Raw genomic sequence first — 22,347 nt, forward strand, 5'->3', positions numbered from 1 at the left:
TTCCTCCTCTGGGATACCAATTATGCGTATATTATTTCTTTTTAGTGTATCACTTAATTCTCTAATTTTCCCCTCATACTCCTGGATTTTTTTATCTCTCTTTTTCTCAGCTTCCTCTTTTTCCATAACTTTATCTTCTAGTTCACCTATTCTCTCCTCTGCCTCTTCAAGCCGAGCTGTGGTGGTTTCCATTTTGTTATGCATTTCGTTTAAAGCGTTTTTCAGCTCCTCGTGACTGTTCCTTAGTCCCTTGATCTCTGTAGCAAGAGATTCTCTGCTGTCCTGTGTACTGTTTTCAAGCCCAGCGATTAATTTTATGACTATTATTCTAAATTCACTTTCTGTTATGTTATTTAAGTCCTTTTTGATCAGCTCATTAGCTGTTGTTATTTCCTGGAGATTCTTCTGAGGGGAATTCTTCCGCTTGGTCATTTTGGACAGTCCCTGGCGTGGTGAGGACCTGCAGGGCACTTCCCCTGTGCTGTGGTGTATAACTGGAGTTGGTGGGCGGGGCCGCAGTCGGACCTGATGTCTGCCCCCAGCCCACCGCTGGGGCCACAGTCAGACTGGTGTGTGCCTTCTCTTCCCCTCTCCTAGGGGCGGGATTCACTGTGGGGTGGTGTGGCTCGTCTGGGCTACTTGCACCCTGCCAGGCTTGTGATGCTGGGGATCTGGCGTATTAGCTGGGGTGGGTAGGCAAGGTGCTCGGGGGCAGGAGGGGCAGGCTTAGATCGCTTCTCCTCAGTTGATCCACTTCAGGAGGGGCCCTGTGGCAGCGGGAGGGAGTCAGATCCGCTGCCGGAGGTTTGGCTCCGCCGAAGCGCAGAGTTGGGTGTTTGCGCGGAGCGAGCAAGTTCCCTGGCAGGAACCGGTTCCCTTTGGGATTTCGGCTGGGGGATGGGCGGGGGAGATGGCGCTGGTGAGCGCCTTTGTTCCCCACCAAACTGAGCTCTGTTGTCAGGGGGCTCAGCAGCTCTCCCTCCCTTTGTCCTCCAGCCTTCCCGCTTTCCGAGCAGAGCTGTTAATATGACCTCCCAGACGCTAAGTGGCGCTTGCTGTCGGAACACAGTCCGCCCGGCCCCTCCGCTTTTGCAAGCCAGACTCGGGGGCTCTGCTTGGCCGGCGAGCCGCCCCTCCGCCCCGGCTCCCTCCCGCCAGTCCGTGGAGCGCGCACCGCCTCGCCGCCCTTCCTACCCTCTTCCGTGGGCCTCTCGTCTGGGTTTGGCTCCGGCGACTCTGTTCTGCTAATCCTCTGGCGGTTTTCTGGGTTATTTAGGCAGGTGTTGATGGTCTAAGTGATCAGCAGGACGCGCGGTGAGCCCAGCGTCCTCCTAAGCCACCATCTTGCCGCAACTCCCCCATATAATTGCTTATAATATTATCTTCTGTGGTGTTGGTTGTGATCTCTCCTCTTTTGTGATTTTATATATTTGGGTCTTTTCCTTTTGAACAGTCTGGCTAGTGGTTTATCAATTTTGTTAATTTTTTCAAAGAACCAGCTCCTGGTTTCATTGATCTGATTTTTTTTGGTTTTTGGTTTTTGGTTTTACTTTGATATCATTGATTTCTGCTCTAATCTTTATTATTTCCCTTCTTCTGCTGGTTTTGGGCTTTATTTGCTGTTCTTTTTCCAGCTCTTTTAAGTGTAAGGTTAGGTTGTGTATTTGAGACTTTTCTTTAGGAAGGCCTGGATTACTATATACTTCCCTCTTAAGATCACCTTTGCTGCATCCCAGAAGTTTTGGGCTGTCGTGTTTTCATTTCCACTGGCTTCCATGTACTTTTAAGTTTCCTCTTTGATTTCTTGGCTAACCCATTCATTCTTTGGGAGGATGTTCTTTAATCTACAAGTATTCATGGTCTTTCCGGATTTTTTCTTGTGGTTGAATTCAAGTTTCATAACACTGTGGTCTGAAAATACACAAGGTATAGTCTTTTTTTTGTATTTGTTGGGGGCTGATTTGTGACCTAGTATGTGATCTCTTCTGGAGAATGTTCCATGTGCACTAGAGAAGAATGTGTATTCTGCTGCTTCAGGATGAAATATTCTGAATATATCTGTTTAGTCCATTTGTTCCATTGTGTCATCCAGAGCCATTATTTCCTTGTTGATTTTCTGCTCAGATGATTTATTCTTTCCTGTAAATAGGGTGTTGAAGCCCCCTACTGTTATGGTATTATCAATGAGTTTCTTTATGTTTGTGATTAATTGATATATGTATTTGGGTGCCTCCATGTTGTGGGCATAAATATTTATAATTGTTAGATCTTCTTGGTGGATAGAGCTCATAATTCTTATATCTTCGTCTCTTGCTACAGTCTTTATTTTAAATCTAGTTTGTCTGATATAAGTATGGCACTCCAGCTTTCTTTTGATGACCATTAGCATGATAGATGGTTCTCTATCCTCTTACTTTCAATCTGAAGGTGTCTTTAGGTCTAAAATGAGTCTCTTGTATGGGAATGCAAGCTGGTGCATCCACTCTAGAAAATAGTATGGAGGTTCCTCAAAAGAACTAAAAGTAGAACTACCCTATGACCCATCAATTACACTACTAGGAATTTATCCACGGGATACAGGTGTGCTATTTCGAAGAGACACACGCACCCCCATGTTTATAGCAGCACTATCAACCGTAGCCAAAGTATGGAAAGAGCCCAAATGTCCATCGATGGATGAATGGATAAAAAAGATGTGGTATGTAGACACACACACACACACACACACACACACACACACACAGTGGAGTATGACTCGGCAATCAAAAAGAATGAAATCTTGCCATTTGCAACTACATGGATGGAACTGGAGGGTATTATGTTAAGTGAAATTAGTCAGAGAAAGATGAAAATCATATGACTTCACTCATATGAGGACTTTAAGAGAAAACAGATGAAGAGAAGGGAAGGGAAACAAAAATAATATAAAAACAGGGAGGGCGACAAAACGGAAGAGACTCATAAATATGGAGAACAAACTGAGGGTTACTGCAGGGTTTGTGGAGGGGGGGATGGGCTACATGGGTAAGGTGCACAGAAGAATCTACTCCTGAAATCATTGTTGCACTATATGCTAACTAATTTGGATATAAATTTTAAAAAATAATAAATAAAATTTAAAAAATAAATAAAATGAGTGTCTTGTAAGCATATAGATGAGTCTTGTTTTCTTATCCATTCTGATACCCTATGTCTTTTGTTTGGAGCATTTAGTGTATTGACATTTAGAGTGAGTACTGAAAGATATGAACTTAGCGCCATTGCGTTTTCTGTTGTTGTTTCTGGTGATGTCTCTGATTCTTTCTAGTCTTTGTTGCTTTTGGTCTTGTTTTGTTTTGTCTTTTCTCCACTCAAAGGGTCCACCTTAAAATTTCTTGCAGGGCTGGTTTAGTGATCACAAACTCCTTTAGTTTTTGTTTGGGAAACTCTTTATCTCTCCTACTTTGAATGACAGCCTTGCTGGATAAAGAATTCTTGGCTGCATATTTTTCTGATTCAGCACATTGAATACGTCCTGCCACTCCTTCCTGTCCTGCCAACTTTCCATGGATAGGTCTGCTGCAAACCTGATCTGTCTTCCCTTACAGTTTAAGGACTTTTTTCCCTTGCTCCTTTCATAATTCTTTTCTTGTCTGTGTATTTTGTGAATTTGACTATGACGTGCCTTGGTGATAGTTGGTTTTTATTGACTGTAATGGAAGTTCTCTGTGCTTCTTGGATTTTGATATCTGCGTCCTTACCCAGATTAGGAAAGTTTTCCACTGTAATTTACTCACATAAACTTTCTCCCCCTTGTTCTCTCTCTTTATCTTTTGGGACTCTTATAATTCAGATGTTATTCCTTAATAAGTCACTGAATTCTCTAAATCTTATATCGTGATCTTTTGCCTTTGTTTCCCTCTTTTTCTCTGCTTCATTATCTAAATTGATGATTCGCTGCTCTACTTAGTCCATCCATGCCGTCGTGGCATTCATCGAGATTGCATCTCAGTGACATTTTTAATTTCGTCCTGACTAGATTTTATTTCTTTTATCTCCTCAGAAAGGAATTCTATGCTTTTTTCAACCCCAGCTAGTATTCTTAATATCATGATTCTCCACATTCTAGTTCAGACATCTTGCTTATATCTGTGTTGATTAAGCCCCTGGCTGTCATTTCTTCCTGTTCTTTCTTTTGGGGTGAATTCCTTCATTTTGTCATTTTGGAGGAAGAAAAAAATTAATAAAATAAATTAAAATTAAAAACAAAAATAAAGGAAGCTAGATCCTCGGTGTGTTTTGGTCTGCTTGTCAAAAGAATCTTTTTTTTTTTAATGTTTTTTTTGAGAGAGAGGGAGAGACAGAGAATGAGCAGGGGAGGGACAGAGAGAGAGGGAGACACAGAATCCAAAGCAGGCTCCAGGCTGTGAGCTGTCAGCACAGAGCCTGATGCAGGGCTTGAACTCGTGAACCGCGAGATCATGACCTGAGCAGAAATATGACACCCAACCAACTGAGCCACCCAGGTGCCCCTTCTTGTTGAAAGAATCTTAATAGAACAGAGAAAAAAGGGAAAGAAAGAAAAAGAAAAATTTAAAAATTAAATTATAAAAGAGAATAAAGTAAAATGAAATAGAACAAGAAATTTTAAAAATAATAAAAAAGGAAGTAAAAAAATAATAAAAAGATAAATATTCCTTTCTGTATCCAAGAATGAGGAAAGGAAAAAAAAAATTTAAGCAAAAAACAGAAGCTAAGAAAATGAGTAAATGAACCAGCAAACAAAATGAAACCCTAATGAAATTACATCCAGTTTCCCCTAGAACTGAAACTATGCCTTCTCTAGTCCTATAGTTTGTACCCTAAGCAGGTGGAGTGACTTGTGCTGTTCTTCTAGGGGATGTGCTTGGAAGGCACAATTGGACAGGGCTTGGTGTAACGGCTCCATTCTCCACTAGGTGGTGCTGCTTAGCTTACTGGGGTGGATCAGTGTGGTGTGCATGTGTGCATGCACATGCCTGGGAGAGGTGGAAATGGCTTCCCCCAGCTCCCTAGTCTCTGGCCTACCCGTGATCAAGCACCCCTCTTTTGTCTCAGGCCTCCATCCCTGCCTCTACCCTGTCCGTTTCCAAGCCATCCACCCGCCAGGTGGCACCTCCCTCCAGAGTTTTATCTCACTTGGGATTGTATTTCAAAACCCCACACTTCAGAGACCCCTGTGGCTTGGACCCACGCCGACTTTCTGGGAGAGGGTCTCGCTGAGCAATGGCTGGATGCCAGCTTTCCCCAGAAAACGTTTGTGTGATCGCATAGCAGCAGAGTTTCAGGGATTACAGCAATCCAAAATCACAGCTAGCTCCAGGTTTTATCACACTCTGGCATCTTTGTCCCAATACCAGCAAACCTGGCTGCTCTCCGGGGTCTGCTGGGATCTTTGCCTGTGGGGAGGCTTTATGGCCTCCACCAAATGCACTCCAAGTAGGGGAACCACTTCTCCCTGTGTGTACATGTACCCCTCAGACCTTGCTGCCTGCTCCTGGAGATTCGCCCTCCCTCCTCACCAGAGCACTGCCAGGCACTGAGCTCCAAAACTTCAGACTCCGCGCTCCACTGTTTATAGAATTCTGGTGGAATTGAAACCCTCTCCTTTCTCCCCATCAGTGGTTTTGGGGAACAGATTTCTTGTTCAGTCCCCTGTGAGTGTTTTCACCCTTTCTCTCCAGCTGCTTTTGAGGGAGTGCTTTTCTTTTTTCTTTTTTAACTTTTTAATTTATTTTTGAGAGAGACAGATACAGAGTACAAGTAGGGGAGGGGTGGGGAGAGAGGGAGACACAGAATCTGAAGCAGATTCCAGGCTCTGAGTTGTCAGCACAGAGACAGATGTGGGGTCCAAACTCACAAACCGCGAGCTCTTGACCTGAGACGCAGTCAACCGCTCAACTGACTGAGCCATCCAGGCGCCCCTTGGGGGAGTGCTTTTCTTGCACAGTCCCGATGCACCGCACTCCCTCCTTTTCCCTGTCACTGTCTTCTCCACAAAAACAGCTCCCTACCTCAGAGGCTTTTCTCTCCCCCGGTTGACCTCTCTGCACCCTGTACCTGTCATGCTCTGTAGCTCACGTTATGCAGATTGTTGTGTTAATCCTCAGATAAATTTCGTAGGTGTTCACAATGCTTTGGTGCTGATCTGGCTGTGTTTCAGGGATGAGAAAAGCTGAGGATATCCATGCTGCTCTGCCATCTTAACTCCTCTCTGCCTTGATCGTATTTTTATTTTCCAAAAGCACTTTTTTGTTTTCTTGTTGTTTTAAAAGCCTGCCTTTTTGTTTTAATGGACGCAGTATTTTCTCCCTGAAAACAATGAGTTTCTAAATAAAGTTTTCTTCTGACATTGATTGTGTCTGTTTCCTCCAAGTTGTCTTTTTTTCTCCTTCTGGGTTGACTTCTCATTAATAGAGATTATCTTTGAATGTCTGGAAATCCTTGGATGTCTAGTCATATTTATTGATAGAGCATTATCTAGGATGTTTCCCTAGGAAGATTCAAGGTCAGTATCGTTAGATATTTTTTGTGATAGTAGTATTCCTAAAATCCAAGTGGGGAATAGAAGGCTAGAGAGGTCTCAACTTTTTTTTTTGTTTTTAATTTTTTTTTAATGTTTTTACTTATTTTTGAGACAGAGAGAGACAGAGCATGAGCGGGGAAGGGGCAGAGAGAGAGGGAGACACAGAATCTGAAGCAGGCTCCAGGCTCTGAGCTGTCAGCACAGAGCCCGACGCGGGGCTTGAACTCACGGACTGTGAGATAGTGACCTGAGCTGAAGTCGGACGCTTAACCGACTGAGCCACCCAGGCGCCTCTGTTTTTTTTTTAATGTTTATTTATTAAAAATTTTTTTAATGTTTTATTATTTATTTTTGAGAGACAGAGCATGAAAAGGGAGGGGCAGAGAGACACACACACACACACACACACACACACACACACACACACAGAATCTGAAGCAGCTCCAGGCTCCAAGCTGTCAGCACACAACCCAATGTGGGGCTTGAACTCACGAACCGCGAGATCATGACCTGAGCTGAAGTCAGACACTCAACTGACTGAGCCACCCAGGTGCCCCATGTCTGTTGATTTTTGAGAGACAGAGACAGACCACCAGTGGGGAAGGAGCAGAGAGAGAGGGAGACACAGAATCTGAAGCAGTCTCCAAGCTCTGAGCTGTCAGCACAGAGCCTGATGCGGGGCTTGAACTCAAGAACAGTGAGATCATGACCTGAGCCGAAGTCTGCGCTTAACCAGCTGAGCCACCCAGGCACCCCGAGGTCTCAAACTTTTAATGTGTGTATTTTTCCTTGATCTCTTGTGTTTTTAACATGGTATCCCTCCATTCTCAACTCCTTCCAGACTCCAGAGACCATGGAGACAGTCATCTGTTGCACTGAGTCCGGGAAGGGATCTGGAATCCAATTGTTTCTTTCATTTGTAAATAGTCCTCTAGTTTTTAACCCCATCTTTACATCCCTTTGCAAAGTTACCTGAGCCAACAGTTCCTGAGTCTTTTGAGGGGCCCTGAGGTGTCAGGTTGCCACTGTGCACCACTGCTAGCTGTCCTCAGTCTGTTTTCAGTATCTGTGGTTCATTTGAGGATTTTATTAAAAATGCAGCTTAGGGTGCCTGGGTGGTTCAGTCGATTGAGCATCCGACTTCAGCTCAGGTCATGATCTCATGGTTCATGAGTTCGAGCCAGCGTGGGGCTCTGTGCTGGCAGCTCGGAGCCCGGAGCCTGCTTTGGATTTTGTGTCTCCCTCTCTCTGCCCCTGCCCCACTCACACTCTTTCTCTGTCTCTCAAAAATAATGAATAAATGTTAAAAAAATAATAATAAAAATAAAGATTCAGCTTGATTCAGCAGGTCCAAGTTGGAGCCTGAGATTTTGTATTTATAACAAGGTCCTTGTTACACCTCTCCTCCTCAGACCTTACTTTGTATGTCGCAAGATGCTAAGTCATTTACCATTCATCCGTTCATTTTCCAGTGTCTGGGCTTCCCCCCCCCCCCCATGCCACCCCCATGTCTACTATCAAATACCTTTGTCCTTGGAGGTTTTGGTCTTTAAAAAAAATTCATGAAAGGGGTACTTGGGTGGCTCAGTTACTTAAGTGTCCAACTTCAGCTGAGGTCATGACCTCATGGTTCATGAGTTTGAGTCCCACATTGGGCTCTGTGCTGATGGCTCAAAGCCTGGAACATGCTTTTGAGTCTGTGTCTCCCTCTCTCTCCTCCCCTCCCCTCCCCTGCTCGTGCTCTGTCTCTCAAAAATGAATGAATGTGAAAAAAATATTTTTTTAATTCATGAAACATTTCAAAGATACAAGTAAATAATCATTAATTTATGGTCAATCCTGCCCCATCTACACTCCCATCAACCCTCACTCCAGCCAAACGCATAGTGTTATGTTTAGCAAATTACAGAGAACATATTTCATCTGTAAATATTTTAGGATATATTTTTATTTAAAAATTAAAAGGAAATTTAACGTTTATTTCTGAGAGAGAGAGAGAGAGTGCGAGCCATATTAAGTTGTTTAGGGCTGCCATAACAACGTATTAGAAACTGGCTTAGGGGCACCTAGGTGGCTCAGTCCGTTAAGCATCTGACTTTGGTTCAAGTCATGATCTCGCAGTTTGTGATTTCAAGCCCCGCGTTGGTCTCTGTGCTGACAGCTCAGAGCTTGGAGCCTGTTTTGGTTTATGTGTCTCCCCCTCTCTCTGCCCCTCCCCTGCTCATGCTCTTGTTCCTCTCTCAATCATAAACGTTAAAAAAAAAAAAAAAAAAAAAAAAACTGGCCAAGATCAGGGTCTCAACAGATTTGGTTTCTCCTGGGGCCTGTCTTCTTGGCTTATAGATAGCCACCTTCTTGGCATGTCCTTGCATGGCCTTTGCTCAATGTGCATCCAGTCCACGTGTCTCTTGTGTGTGTCCAAATCTCTTCTTATAAAGATACCAGTCAGATTGGATTAAAGATGAATAATTTAAGATAGTTTAATAAGTTAAGATAATTTCAAGATTATCTCTTTAAAGGCTTCATATCCAAATACAGTCACATTCTCAGGTACTGAAGTTAGGGGCTTCAACCTAAGAATTTTGAACACGGGGGAACACATTTTAGCCATCACAAAATGTTGTTACGATACCAAAAATTAATAAGTCATTAATACCTTCAAATTTTTCAGCAGTGGTCTAATTTCCAGTTGTCCTATAAGTGTAATTCTTTGTTTCACTGAATTCAGGTAAGTTCTACACGTTGATACATCTGAAGTCTCCTTTAATCTTTTGTTATTGATACATTGCATTGAACATACAAGTTGTTTGTCTTATAGAGCTTACCACCGCCTGGATTTTGCTTATTGCATCTCATGGGGTTATTCAACGTGTTCTTTTGTCCTGGTTTTTGTTTTTATTTTTTTTAATTTTATTTTTTTTTTGTAAATAAGTAGTTGAATCTGCAGGCTTGGTCAGGTCCTAAGTTTTTAGCAAGTCTACTTCTTAGGTAGTGGTACATCCTTCCATCTCTCCCTTTGGGTGTTAATAGTCACTGATGATCATTGGATGCCTCCATTTAATACGTTGGGAATTACAGAATGGTGATTTTCAAATTTTATTATTCCGTATTCACTCATTAGAGCGCTTCTCTAAAAGTAAACACCCCGTCACTATTCTTTCACCAAGTATAGAAAAGGTAGAAAAAAAAAATGCTTGATTCTTTCCTGTTTTTACCAGTTTAAACACATAGTGACTCGGTTTCTGGTGTACTCACGTATGACAAAATGATGTTTGCTGGTTCATTTTATTTTTCTTAATGTTTATTTTTTGTTTTGAGAGAGAGAGAGAGAGAGCACGCGAGCAGGGAAGGGACAGGGATAGAGGGAAAGAGAATCCCAAGCAGGCTGCACGCTGTCAGCACAGAGCCCGGCGTGGGGTTTGATCTCATGAACCTTGAGATCACGACGTGACCTGAGCTGAAATCAAGTGTCAAGCGCTTAACCGACTGAGTCACCCCCGGCGCCCCTGCTTATTCATTTTAGAATCAAGTACAAATTAAATTTGTTAGTTTAGTGGTATTATGAGAGTGAGTAGAGGTAATCTCATTTATTCAAAATGCCATCTTTCATTGGAAGTTGTATCATAATTTATGTAGCCCATTTCTTATTGTTGGACATATAACTTAACACTAGGCTTTCACTTGTATATCCAGTAATGTGAGATGAACATCCTTAAACATAAATAAAATACTCTCATATTCAGTGTAGAGTTTGAATCTTGGAAAATGTGTTCTCTTGTTGAGCCAGCACCCCAATCCAAATAAAGGACATTTCCATCTCCACAGAAAGTTCCCTGGTGCCCCTCTGCCCCAGCCTGGCCCCAGATTTCCACTGACGGTCTGTCTGGCCTTACGGATTTGTTTTGCCGTTCTGGAATTCCGCATGATTGGGAACATGCCGTCCGTACTCTTTCCTGTCGGGTTCTTTCCATTCAGCGCGTTTCTGAGATTTCTCTCTGTGTCAATCAGTACTGCATTCCTTTTTATTGCTGAGACGTGCGCTGTATGGATATGCTACAATTTGTTTATCCATTCTCCTGTTGATGTTCATATGGAACATTTCCAGTGTGGACCCTTAGTGAATAAAGCTGCTGCACACATTTGTGGCCACGTTTTGTGGACATAGGTCTTTGTTTCTCTTGGGTAGATAGCTAGGAGTCGGATTAGTGGATGAAATGGTGATTGAATGCTTAACATTGTAAGAAAGCTCCAAATGGATTGAGCAGTGTTTGAGAGGTTCCTTGCCAACACCTGTGCTCAGTCTTTTAAACTTTGCCGTTCTAGTGGGTGTGCAGTGGTGTCTCCTTGTGGTTTTCACTTCCATTGGTATCTAATGTGTCCGTTCAGATCTTTTGCCCATTTCTCTAAAGGGCTAATTGTCCTGAGTTGTAGGAGTCCTTTTACATTCTGGATTCAAGTCGTCAGTCACATATTTATTACGAATATTTCAATTTCACTTCCACAGTCTTTTGTTTCCAAGTTTTTATTTAAATTCCAGCTAGTTAACATTACAGTGTAATATTAGTTTCAGGTGTTTAAGCGATTCAACACTTACATACCTCACCCAGTTCTCATCACAAGTGTACTCCTTAATCCCTACCACCTATTTAACCTATCTCCCTACCCACAGTTAGTCTTATGATCCATTTTGAGTTTATTTTTATGTCTGGTGTGGTGTAAGGGTTAAGTTTTCCCATATGGATATCCACTTTCCAGCACCAATTTTAGAAGAGGCTGTCCTTTCCCATTAAATTACCTGGCACTTTTTTTGAAAATCAATTGACCATAAATGTGTGGTCTGTTCCTGGAGCCTCTTCTGTTTCGTTGATTGATCAAACTATCCTTATGCTGATACTAGTCCTCTTCCCTCTTTATGTACCTTTATAACAAGTCTTAAAATCAGATAGTAAAGTCCCCCAACTTTGTTGTTCTTAAGGATTATTTTGGCTCTGCTCAGTCCTTTACATTTCCCTACAAATTGTAGAATCAGCTTGCCAGGGGTGCCTGGGTGGCTCAGTTGGTTAAGCATCTGACTTTGGCTCAGGTTTCTGGGTTGGTTAAGCATCTGACTTCATGATCTCACGGTTTGAGTTCAAGCCCCATCGGGCTGCGTGCGGACAGCTTGGAGCCTGGAGGCTGCTTTGGACTCTAAGTCTCCTTCTCTGTCTCTGCCCTTCCCCTACTCACGTTCTGTCTCAGTCTCAAAAACAAACATTAAAAAAAATTCTTTTTAATAAAATCACATATTCTTTAAAAAAAACAAAAAAGAATCACCTTGCCAGTTTCAACAGCAAAAAAATAACTGATGATCATTGGCTGCCTCCATTTAATACGTCAGGAATTACAGAATGGTGATTTTCAAATTTTATTATTTCCATATTCACTCATTAGAGTGCTTCTATAAAAGTAAACACCCTGTCACTATTGGTAACGTGTGGTAAACGTCTTCACTGATTTAGATCTTTGTTTCTGTATTGTTTAAAATTTTCAGAATACTGTACCAGCATGTGCTCTGTCAAATTTATCCTAAGTGTTTCATATTTGTAATGCTATTAGTGTTTTTATTTCATTTTCAATGGTTTATCACTAATATATAGAAATAGGATTTTTTTTTAAGTTTACTTATTTATTTTGAGAGAGACAGAGTGAGTGGGGTGGGGGCAGAGACAGAGGGAGGCAGAGAATCCCAAGCAGGTTCTGCACTATCAGCATGGAGCAGGGCTCGAATTCACGAAACCATGAGATCATGACACAAGCTGAAAACCAAGAGTCTGATGCTTAACCAACTGAGCCACCCAAGTGCCCTTGATTTTCTAATGCTAAACCGGGCTTGCACTGGCTATGATATTAGGGTATATTAAAGTTTGGTATTTCTTCCCTAAATGTTTGGTAGAATTCACCAGTGTAGACATCTGAGCCTAGTAGGTTTTCTTTCTGGAAAGGTTTTTAAGTGCAAAATCAGTTTCTTTAATAGAGATTGTTAGGGATATTTTTGAATGAGATTTGGTAATGTCCTTCCAGAAATTTGTTTCATGACAGTTGCCTCATTTATTAAAATTATTTGTAACGGTCCCTTATTATCCTTTTTTTAAAAAAAATTTTTAATGTTTATTTATTTTTGAGACAGAGAGAGACAGAGCATGAGAACAGGGGAGGGGCAGAGAGAGAGGGAGACACAGAATCTGAAACGGGCTTCAGGCTCTGAGCAGTCAGCACAGAGCCCGATGCGGGGCTTGAACTCACAGACCGTGAGATCATGACCTGAGCCGAAGTCGAATGCTTAACGGACTGAGCCACCCAGGCGCCCCCCCCTTATTATCCTTTTAATGTTTGTAGGATCTGTAGTGAGGTTATTTCTTTCCCAAGTTTGGTAGGTTCTTGCTCAGTTTGCCTGAAGTTTTATCAATTTTATTGTTGTTGTTTTTCCAAAGAACCAGCTTTTGGTTCATCGGTTGTTCTGTTTGTTTTATTATAAACGCCATTGTTTTCTGCTCTCTATAGCCTTCCATTGCTTACTTTGGGTTTAATTCACCTTTTTTTTTTTTTAAGTTTATTTATTTATTCTGAGAGGGAGAGAGGGCAAGAATCCCAAGCAGGTGCCACATGATCAGTGCAGAGCCAATGCAGGGCTCGAACTCATGAGTCACGAGATCATGACCTGGGCTGAAATCAGAAGACGCTTAGCAGACTAAGCCACCCAGGCACCCCACACCCTTTTTTTAAGGTAGAAACTTAGGTCACTGAGACCCTCTTTTCCAAATACAAGAAATATGTATAGACAAACATAAGAAAATTGGGAAAAAACAGTGCAAAAGCAATTAACGTATTGGAAATTAAAACTGAATTTTTACTTAGCAATTTTCTGACATTTGCACTGTTGCTCTTCACAGTTGTTTTCTACTATAGTTTTTTTTTAAATTCTGATAATACAAATAATACATGCTGTTAAATTTCAAATTATGTGGAATTGCGTTTGTTAGGATAAGGCATAGCAAATAATCACAAAATCCTTGCAGCTTAACACAACAGACTTTTATTTCTTGCCCGCACCACACATTCACTGTGGATCATCAGCGGCTTTGCTCCACACGGTCACTCAAGGACCCACGTCGACAGAGGCTTCACCATCTTGAGCTATTACCATCTGGAACACACAGCCTTTATATTCCCTATGGCAGAAGAGAACACTGAAGGGGGTTCTCTGCAATTAAATGCTTTGGCCTCATAGCCCTTTAGCCAGAAATAGCCACTTCACAGGCTAATCCTAACAAAGAAGTGAAATCTTTCTGTGGGCCTAGAGGCCGAGAAGTAGGTAGGAGTGAATACTGTAAATCTATACTCCAGGAAAAAATAGAGATTACTTCTCATTCTGCTGGGAGATAATCCCTACCTACTTCCTGTATTCCTGCCTGGCCTCTCTGACCTTCTTCATGGCCAATCTTATGTTTGGGGTTGGTGGGAATTACTCCTGTGATCTGATTCATATTTGATTCATATGTGATTCATATTTTGTTCTACCTTGGCAGCTCTAACATTATATAAGTATGTGAATGAGAGCTGTGAAAGGGCAAATCAAGAATCCTTTGCTACGTGAAAATTTCACATTTTTAAAACCTTGCTTTAGAGTATCTCTGAAAGACACACAAGTAACTGGTAACCATGGTATTATCTAGGGAGGGAACTGTACTGGACAGTGATTAGTTGGGGGTGAGGGTGGGCAGGATGAATAATTTTTACAGCAGACACTTCTGTTGAGTTTTATACCGTGTAAATTATATTACCTATTTAAAAAAAAACAAGGAAAAACTTATTTTCTGCACTTTCTTTCTATATTGAATTATACCATGTAAACGAATAAAAACATCAGTTCCTTCAAAAGTTGTCAGAGTCAAATGACATTTTGCTTTTTCACTGAATTTTGACATATCAAGTAAGGACTGTATCTTGAAAAGTTTATTTACTTTTCAGAAGAATAAAATTACATTATCCAAGTAGATCAGTTAGTTACGGTCCTTTGGGTACCAGTAATCAACACAGTCACTTTTACTTGGATGTCACCTTTTCAGAAAGCTTTTTCATGTACATAAATTGGGTCCCTTTTTACATTTCCAGTTGTGAGTTGAGCCATAATGAGCTTACTGTCCGCTCCCACTTTTATCAGTCATCCAGCCAGAAAATGTGCTTATTAACACCTGAGCCTCTTTCCTCATGGGGAAACATCTATACCTTCCGTGATTATTGTAAGGGGAAGGCGGAAGGTATATAAACCCCTGGACAAGGCTCAATACATTCGTTATTTAGCCACAGCCTTGCCTCCATTCATTGGTTTCAGCAAATCTAACTACAGTGCCAGTTCCATTTTCTGTATGAGAGTAGACCGGGATGTCAATCCTGCTCCCCTTCGCATACTGCTGTTTAATGCAAATCGTTCTGTCAAGCTTTTCTGAGATTGCATGGTGCAACTATTTGATTGTAATATTACGTATACACCTTTTTTATTTTACTCTCAAACTCTCATGAATGTACACAGGATTTTGTAAAAGCTACATGATGTACGATATTGCAACTGATTAAATGTAGATAACTGAGCAGCCTGCTATTGAGCTAGACACCGGAGCAATCTGTGAAATGTGAAAAAAAAATGCCACTCTGCTCACTAAATCTTTTTTGTTTGGTAAAACACAGTAATCTTTCATTACAAAAAAAAAAAAAAAATGTTCCTTATGTTGATATGCAACAAGTGTCAAAAGGTCCTGAAACCAAACAGTTGGAGAACTTCTGGTTTGGACTCTGAAGCCCGGGAGCGAACACTGCGGTGCAAACAAGGTTTTATCAAATAGGTGCCATGTTACGTCTACACATATCTCAGGGTCTTTGGGAGACTTCAACCTAAATGTATCCCCTTTCTTCCTTTTCCTGGAAAAAAAAGAAGATAAGCAGTTAATTACTGCCTCTAATGCCACAGAAATTTATAGTTTTTCTAAGCAGAGAACTAGAGCCAGTAGATGACATTGAACTCCCATTAAGACGGCTATTAATGATGGTTATTTTTGTTTTCTATCTTTCACACAGAGCTTGTTCACACTGGTATGCCAGGTACCAAGAGTGAGATCACTGAAGGCAGTAAAATTGAAATTGGAAGACTGTCAGCCAAGAAAGACCTACTAGAGGAAGCAGAGTGAGTATGTCAAGTGTTGTGTAGTGTTAAGAATTAACTGGGTTTTAAATAGGAAACCAGAGACCGGATCAGTGAAAAGAAATCATGGTTTGTTTCCCTCCGGCCCTGCTAATTCTTCCAAACTAGCCAGGTTGCAGTGCAAACCCAAAGATGCCTTAAAAAGGACTTCCACATTAACTATTTACATTGTATATGAAGCGTATGAATTAATTCATAAATAGTTTAAAAAGTCATTCAGGAAAAGAGCCATATCTTACAAATCTCTGGATCCCTGCAGTTCATGTGGACATTTTTTCAAGGGAAAATTCAGGACAGGTAGCCTATCAGAGGATTTTTGTCTTGCTTGGGAGGTTTAAAGAACAAAATACTGCAATTTTGAATACCTTTTTAGTGGTTTGTGGGGGAAGTGGGACACAAAATTGGTATGAGAGAGTTTTCGTTTCCACAATCACTATATTCAGGGACCATCATAAAATGACTAAAACCCTGTGTTCCGATAGACTTCTTTCAGCTGCTTTTTATTGCCTCAAGTTGCATATCTAACCAGGGCCTTTTCCCCCCTCCTCTCTAGTTTCTTTCAGCTTCATGATTCTCTTACACACCCAACTTGTCTTCGTTCTTCCAGTCCTCTTGTGAAGAGGTTCATGGCTAGTACCTTGGTGGCTACAACTGATCTTTATCCTCATCATCCCTTCTTACTTTCTTCCTCCAGAGACTAGCCTGCTTCTCTGTCCTTCCAGTTGGCCCCTCTCTGAGAGCCAGTGATGAAATGGACCTCAGGAAACATCCCTCGGATGTTGACCAGTTAAACATGGATTCTTTAATCTGTTTAATTTTGGATGAGTTATAAAGGTTAAAACTACTTTATACAAGTAATTCTTTTACCCTAAATATATTTTTTTTAGACGGGTCTAAATATGAACCTACTCTATTTACCTTTTTCACACCCATTTTAAACCAACACCGCCTATGTTTTTCTCATGTTTATTTAACTTTGACAGAGAGCACACACGGGTGAGCAGGGGAGGGACAGAAGGAGAGGGAGAGGGAATCTTAAGCAGGTTCCATGCTTAGCACAGAGCCCAACTCAGAGCTCAGTCTAATGAACTATGAGATTATAACCTGAGCCAAAATCAAGACTTGGATGCTTAACCAACTGAGCCAGCCAGGCACCCCAACACTGGCTATTTTAAAACAGCCTATTTTCTCTTGTCACAAGAACGACTTCATATATTCTTATCGTTCCACCCGGGTTTCCTTATCCAAGCAACACCACTTTTAAGGCCAGTGGCATTTGTCAAGGTGGTAGTTATGATTCTCTGCCTTTGTACATCAAATCTGAATGGAACTTTTTTGGCAGAGGGTCAAGTTAAAACTGTATAGATTTAGGGGCACCTGGGTGGCGCAGTCGGTTAAGCGTCCGACTTCAGCCAGGTCACGATCTCGCGGTCCGTGAGTTCGAGCCCCGCGTCAGGCTCTGGGCTGATGGCTCAGAGCCTGGAGCCTGTTTCCGATTCTGTGTCTCCCTCTCTCTGCCCCTCCCCCGTTCATGCTCTGTCTCTCTCTGTTCCAAAAATAAATAAACGTTGAAAAAAAAAATTAAAAAAAAAAAACTGTATAGATTTAAACTATATATATTTGAGTATAGAAAACAATTGAGCATACAAAAGAATTTGTTTCATTGGTTCTTTTCTATCTATGTTTATAAAAATAGGTATAACTGATTTTTTATAATTGTCTTTATATATATATATATATATATATATATACACACACACACACACGTGTGTGGGGGGGGTAAATACCTAATTTGTGTATCTTAGTAAGTCATCTTATAACATGGTAGATTTATAGCCATGACACTATGTTCAAGAAAAAGTAATTTATGACCCTTGTTAAAGAATGTTAAGGCAGACTCTACTCAGGACCTTTGCACTAGGTGCAGGGACCACTACAATGGGATTTTGCAGTGGGGTAGCGATTGGGCTCAACTCTGAATGCAACAAGGAATAGTAGAAATTTATAGCCAGCGAGCAAGGTGGAGGTTAGTAGAGGAGTATTATTGAGGAAACATCAGGGATAAGGAGGGATTCTTGCTAAGGCAGGCCAGAGTGATAGATCATCGCTGGGGGATGGTGCGGGATGAGGAACTTCATCAGATATTGAAGGTCAGGTTCTGGCAAACCAGACTCAGCAGGATTCTTGCTAAAGTTGGGACAATGAAAAGACGAACACGGAAGCTCAAGAAATCACTGGAACTCTCTACTCAAATGTGGAAAGACTCAAGTTAGGGTTCAATCTGTCCAAAGAACTGATCGCCTTCTCTCACACGGGATTTTTTTCTTTACCCTCAGATAATATCCTCAACTACTCCCTTGAAATTATTTAATCATCATTTAACTGGTTTTAGGCAAATTGAGTTTTTTGTTTTTTACTTTTCAGGCTTGGTGTTCCCTTACTATTTTCCTTGAAGTTTGAGAAATTCAGAGAAACCTATAACACTATAAATACTCGATGTATACTCTTTTAGTCATTTTCTGTATATGTATAATGTCTTAACAATTAGATGATATGTTGCTGCATAATTTTGTAAACTGCAATTCACTTAAACATCCTGTAGAAATTTATTTTTAACATGTAACAAATTCATAAGGTTAACATTTAACAAGTTATAGAAGAGGAAGAGTCAAAACTTCCTCCTATCCCGAGAAGCAGTTTTAATAACTGCATAATAGTACATTACTAGGATGTGCCATGTATCATTTTTTTAAATTTTGTTTTAATGCTTATTTATTTTTGAGAGACAGAGCGTAAGTGGGGGAGGGGCAGAGAGAGGAGACACAGAATCCGAAGCAGGCTCCAGGATCTGAGCTGTCAGCACAGAGCCCAACGTGAGGCTTGAACTCACGAACTGCAAGATAATGACCTGAGCCGAAGTCGGTCGCTTAACCGACTGAGCCACCTAGGTGCCCTGTGCCATGCATCATTTTTAACCCATCTCCAATTGTTGGCATTTATGTGTGGGTTTGTTAGTGTTTTTGTTTTGTTGTTTATATAAACATTGTGGTGGAACAGTCTTAGAGAAACTTTTGGTCGTGTTTTTTTATGATAAATTCCTCGAATTCCCTTCCATTTTATTTTTATTTCATTTCATTTGGAGTAATTTCTACACCCAATGTAGGGCTCGAACTCACAACTCCAGGATCGAGTTGCATGCTCCATGAGCTGAGCCATCCAGATGCCCCTCCTTCCATTCTTCCCCTCTGACCTTTCTTTTTCATCTTCTCTTTTTCCTGCCACCAAATGCCTTAATCACTCAAGCCTGAACTCCTGTTCCTTTGCCTTTACCTAGCATTTCTTAATGTTCTCAGCCCCTGTTCCTTCCCCGGATTCTTTGTCTTGTCTGTCCAAGTGCCATAACATGATCTTTGTCATGTCCAAAGATAAATCTTTTATCATTCTTCCCTTTATCTGTGTCCCCATTATTTTCAGCTTTACTGTTTTATATCTTTGAGTGTCAGAATGATGATCCTGCAGCCAAAAAGCTTTGAAAATTGCTATCCTAAATTTTATTAACAAAAAGACAAAAAGTTGAGTGGGGGTAATGTTCATTGTCTGGAGTCAGAGTGACACTGGGTTAACAGCTATCAATGATTGTTCTGAGTATTACTATCAGGTTGCTGTTTTAAGCCTGTTTTTGGCTCTGGTAGATTCGTTTTCTACTTCTCTCTGCAAGTAACTAAAACCTGTACTTTTCTAGAAGTTGAGTAATTTTTATATAACATTTTGGTTAGAGATCTTAAAGTTCTGGACCATCCTGGTCTCAAAAAAAAAAAAAATGAACAAAGTATAAACATTAATTCTTCTTGGTCATATTCTGTATTATGAGAAATTTAAATTCCTATTTATATATTTACAGTTGACCCTTGAACAACACAGATTTGATGTGCAGAGGTACATTTATGTGTTGATTTTTTTCAATAGATATAGTGCAGTACTGTAAATGTATTTTATGATTTTCCTAACCTTTTCACTAGCTTTACTCTAAGAATATAGTATATGATATATATAAAACCTACAAAATACATGTTCACTGACTTGTCAGTAAGGCTTCCAGTCAGCAGTAGGCTATTAGGAGTGATGTTCTGGTGGAGCTGAAAGTTACACACAGATTTTTCACTGTACCGGGGATCAACACCCCTACCCCCCTTCTTGTTCAAGGGTCACCTGTAATTTATTTGGGGAAAATGACTGGATTAAATATGTTGAGACTAGAGGTGCTTGCTTTGAAAGGCTTAAATTAGACACAGCATCAAGGTTTTCTTTCCATTTTTCTTTACAGGGATGGAAAATAAAGTGAAGCAGTGTTTTGTTGTGTGTATTTCAGCAGGCCTTCTGCAGTTCAACTAAAAACATGACTGCTCTTTCTTCCGGGAACTGCTCTTTTCAGTACCAGTTACGTCAAGCAAATCGGTCCCTAGATGGTAACTGTCTGCTATTCTTGATAATACTTGGGAAAGTATTACTAAATACCCTCACACTAGGAATGAGAAGAAAAAACACCTGTCACAATTTTATGGAGTATTTTTGCTTTTCACTAGCATTCATTGATTTTTTACTTCTAGTAAACATTTCCATTATATACTACTACAGAGATTTTGTACTTTTAGGTGTTAGGTTTACTAAATACCACATCTGCCTATTTACTCAAATTATTTCATTTACTTACGGTTTTTTGCATTACCCGGTTTTCCTGATAGCTTGTATAGATTATTACCTGAATTTCTCTAAAACTCCAAAGCTTGCATTGAAATGCAAAAAAATATTTTATTTCTTTACAGTAATTTTAATTTGGATTTCAGTCCTTGCTTATGTTTTGAGGGATCCAGGTATCTATCAAAGCCTGAAGGCACAGAGTGTTTATTCTTATCAATGTCCTTTCTACATTAGCATTCAGAGTTACTGGCTGTCATTTTCCATGGTGATGATTTTATTTATGGCTTTTATAACCTCTTGGTCAGAAGTGATTGCCTTGGTGCAGGCTGTTAGGATGACTTCCTATATGAATGAGACTATCCTGTATTTTCCCTTTCCTTCCCATTCTAGTTATACTCTGAGCTCTAAGAAAGCACTCTTGCCCAAGTTCATTATCTGTTTTCTCGGTACCTGGCTACCATTTGTACTACTTCAAGTAATTACCCTTCTACTTAAAGTACAGATTCCAGCATATATTGAGATGAACATTCCGTGGTTGTACTTTGTCAATAGTTTTCTCATTGCCACAGTTTACTGGTTTAATTGTCACAAGCTTAATTTGAGAGATGTTGCATTACCTGCGGATCCTTTCGTCAACTGGAAATGCTGCTTCATTCCACTTACAATTCATAATCTTGAGCAAATTGAAAAGCCTATATCAATAATAATTTGTTAATGTTGCCATGTGAAAACTAATTCAAACTGACAACTACAATAAGAATCATAATTTGACAAATGGGAAAGAATGACTCAGGACATACAAAGATTGAACTGAAACCGCCCCCCACCCCATGCCTCCAGCCCCAACTTTCATACCTTTTCACAATGTGTCTTTTGGGACTATGGTATTAAAAACAAAATAATTCCAAGAAAAATGTTTATGCCTGTTCTGGAACACTGCATGTTGCAAATACTAATTTAGCAAAGAAGTGAAACGAGTTAATATTTGGCCAGTAATACTGATCTGTGTTACCCAAAAAATTACTGGATGCAAACTGTTATGTAAATCTGAGATTCACTGCCAGTAACATACAAATGTAACTAAACACTTTTATTAAATTCAGAGCAAGAAAATCAAGATCATTTTCTGAAAATTATTTGATATAAATATTCTTTAACATAAGGGGAAGAGGGAGTAGCTCAATTTAAATTTACGTAATTGAAAAAAAAAATGATCTCTGTTCTTAATGCAGATAATCCTGGAAGAAAAGTTTTAGTTGCTCACCTTACAGAATTGGGAGTAGTGACTAGGTCTCTTTCCATGACATACCAGATTCATTTTCATTTATAACTTGCATGTCACATACTTGCATGTCAAATCATAATCACATTGGCAGTGTATCACACGGTAAAAGTAAAGGAGGGCTTCTTATCCTCAGCACTATTCACATTTTGGGTCGGATAACTTTTTGTTGGAGACTTCCCTGTGCATCGTAGGATATTTAGCAGCACCCCTTCCCTTTGCCCACTAGATGCCAATCAAAATGTCTCCAGACACTGCCAAACTTACCCCGGTGGGCAGAATTGCCCCCCTCTTGAGAACTGCTAGGGTAAATCAATCCAAATGGCAGAATCATCTGAAGTCACTTTGTTACAGATTTTGTTTAATCTGTCACAATTTCTGAATTTGGTCCCTTCTCTGGGTTACTAAGTGTACCACTTTCTAATTCGCCATTACATAGGACTGAGATACTTTTTTTAATAAAGTTTTTTAACTATATTTATTTTTTGAGAGAGAGAAATAGAGAGCAAGTGGGGGAGGGGCAGAGAGACAATCCTAAGCAGGTTCTGCACTGTCAGCAGAAACCCCGATGCAGGGCTTGAGCTCGTG

At 40.5% G+C, this 22,347-nt stretch overlaps 2 protein-coding genes across 7 annotated transcripts in view; one reads left to right on the forward strand and one right to left on the reverse strand.

Moving 5' to 3' along the window:
* GPR160 (G protein-coupled receptor 160) overlaps window positions 1-22,321 on the forward strand; it is a 61,610-nt gene extending 39,289 nt beyond the window's left edge. For 4 of the 6 annotated variants that reach the window (XM_047874218.1, XM_047874219.1, XM_047874217.1 and 1 more), the window contains 2 exons: window positions 15,656-15,761; window positions 20,104-22,321. In XM_047874218.1, the coding sequence (XP_047730174.1) occupies window positions 20,176-21,192 (1,017 nt within the window). In that variant the 5' untranslated portion in view covers window positions 15,656-15,761; window positions 20,104-20,175 and the 3' untranslated portion in view covers window positions 21,193-22,321. Of the gene's footprint in view, window positions 1-15,631; window positions 15,762-18,203; window positions 18,277-20,103 lie in introns of those variants that run through there. The other 2 variants (XR_007155490.1, XM_047874221.1) reach the window with 2 other exon arrangements.
* The window catches only part of PHC3 (polyhomeotic homolog 3), a 91,283-nt gene continuing 82,541 nt past the window's right edge, over window positions 13,606-22,347 (reverse strand). The window contains exons 17-18 of the transcript XR_007155488.1: window positions 21,095-21,169; window positions 13,606-15,499 (exon numbers count right to left, since the gene is read on the reverse strand). The gene's annotated coding sequence lies outside the window, so the exon portion shown is untranslated. The remainder of the gene's footprint in view (window positions 15,500-21,094; window positions 21,170-22,347) is intronic.

The sequence above is a fragment of the Prionailurus viverrinus genome, chromosome C2 (genome assembly GCF_022837055.1).
Source record: "Prionailurus viverrinus isolate Anna chromosome C2, UM_Priviv_1.0, whole genome shotgun sequence".
In the NCBI taxonomy this organism is placed as follows: Eukaryota; Metazoa; Chordata; class Mammalia; order Carnivora; family Felidae; genus Prionailurus; species Prionailurus viverrinus.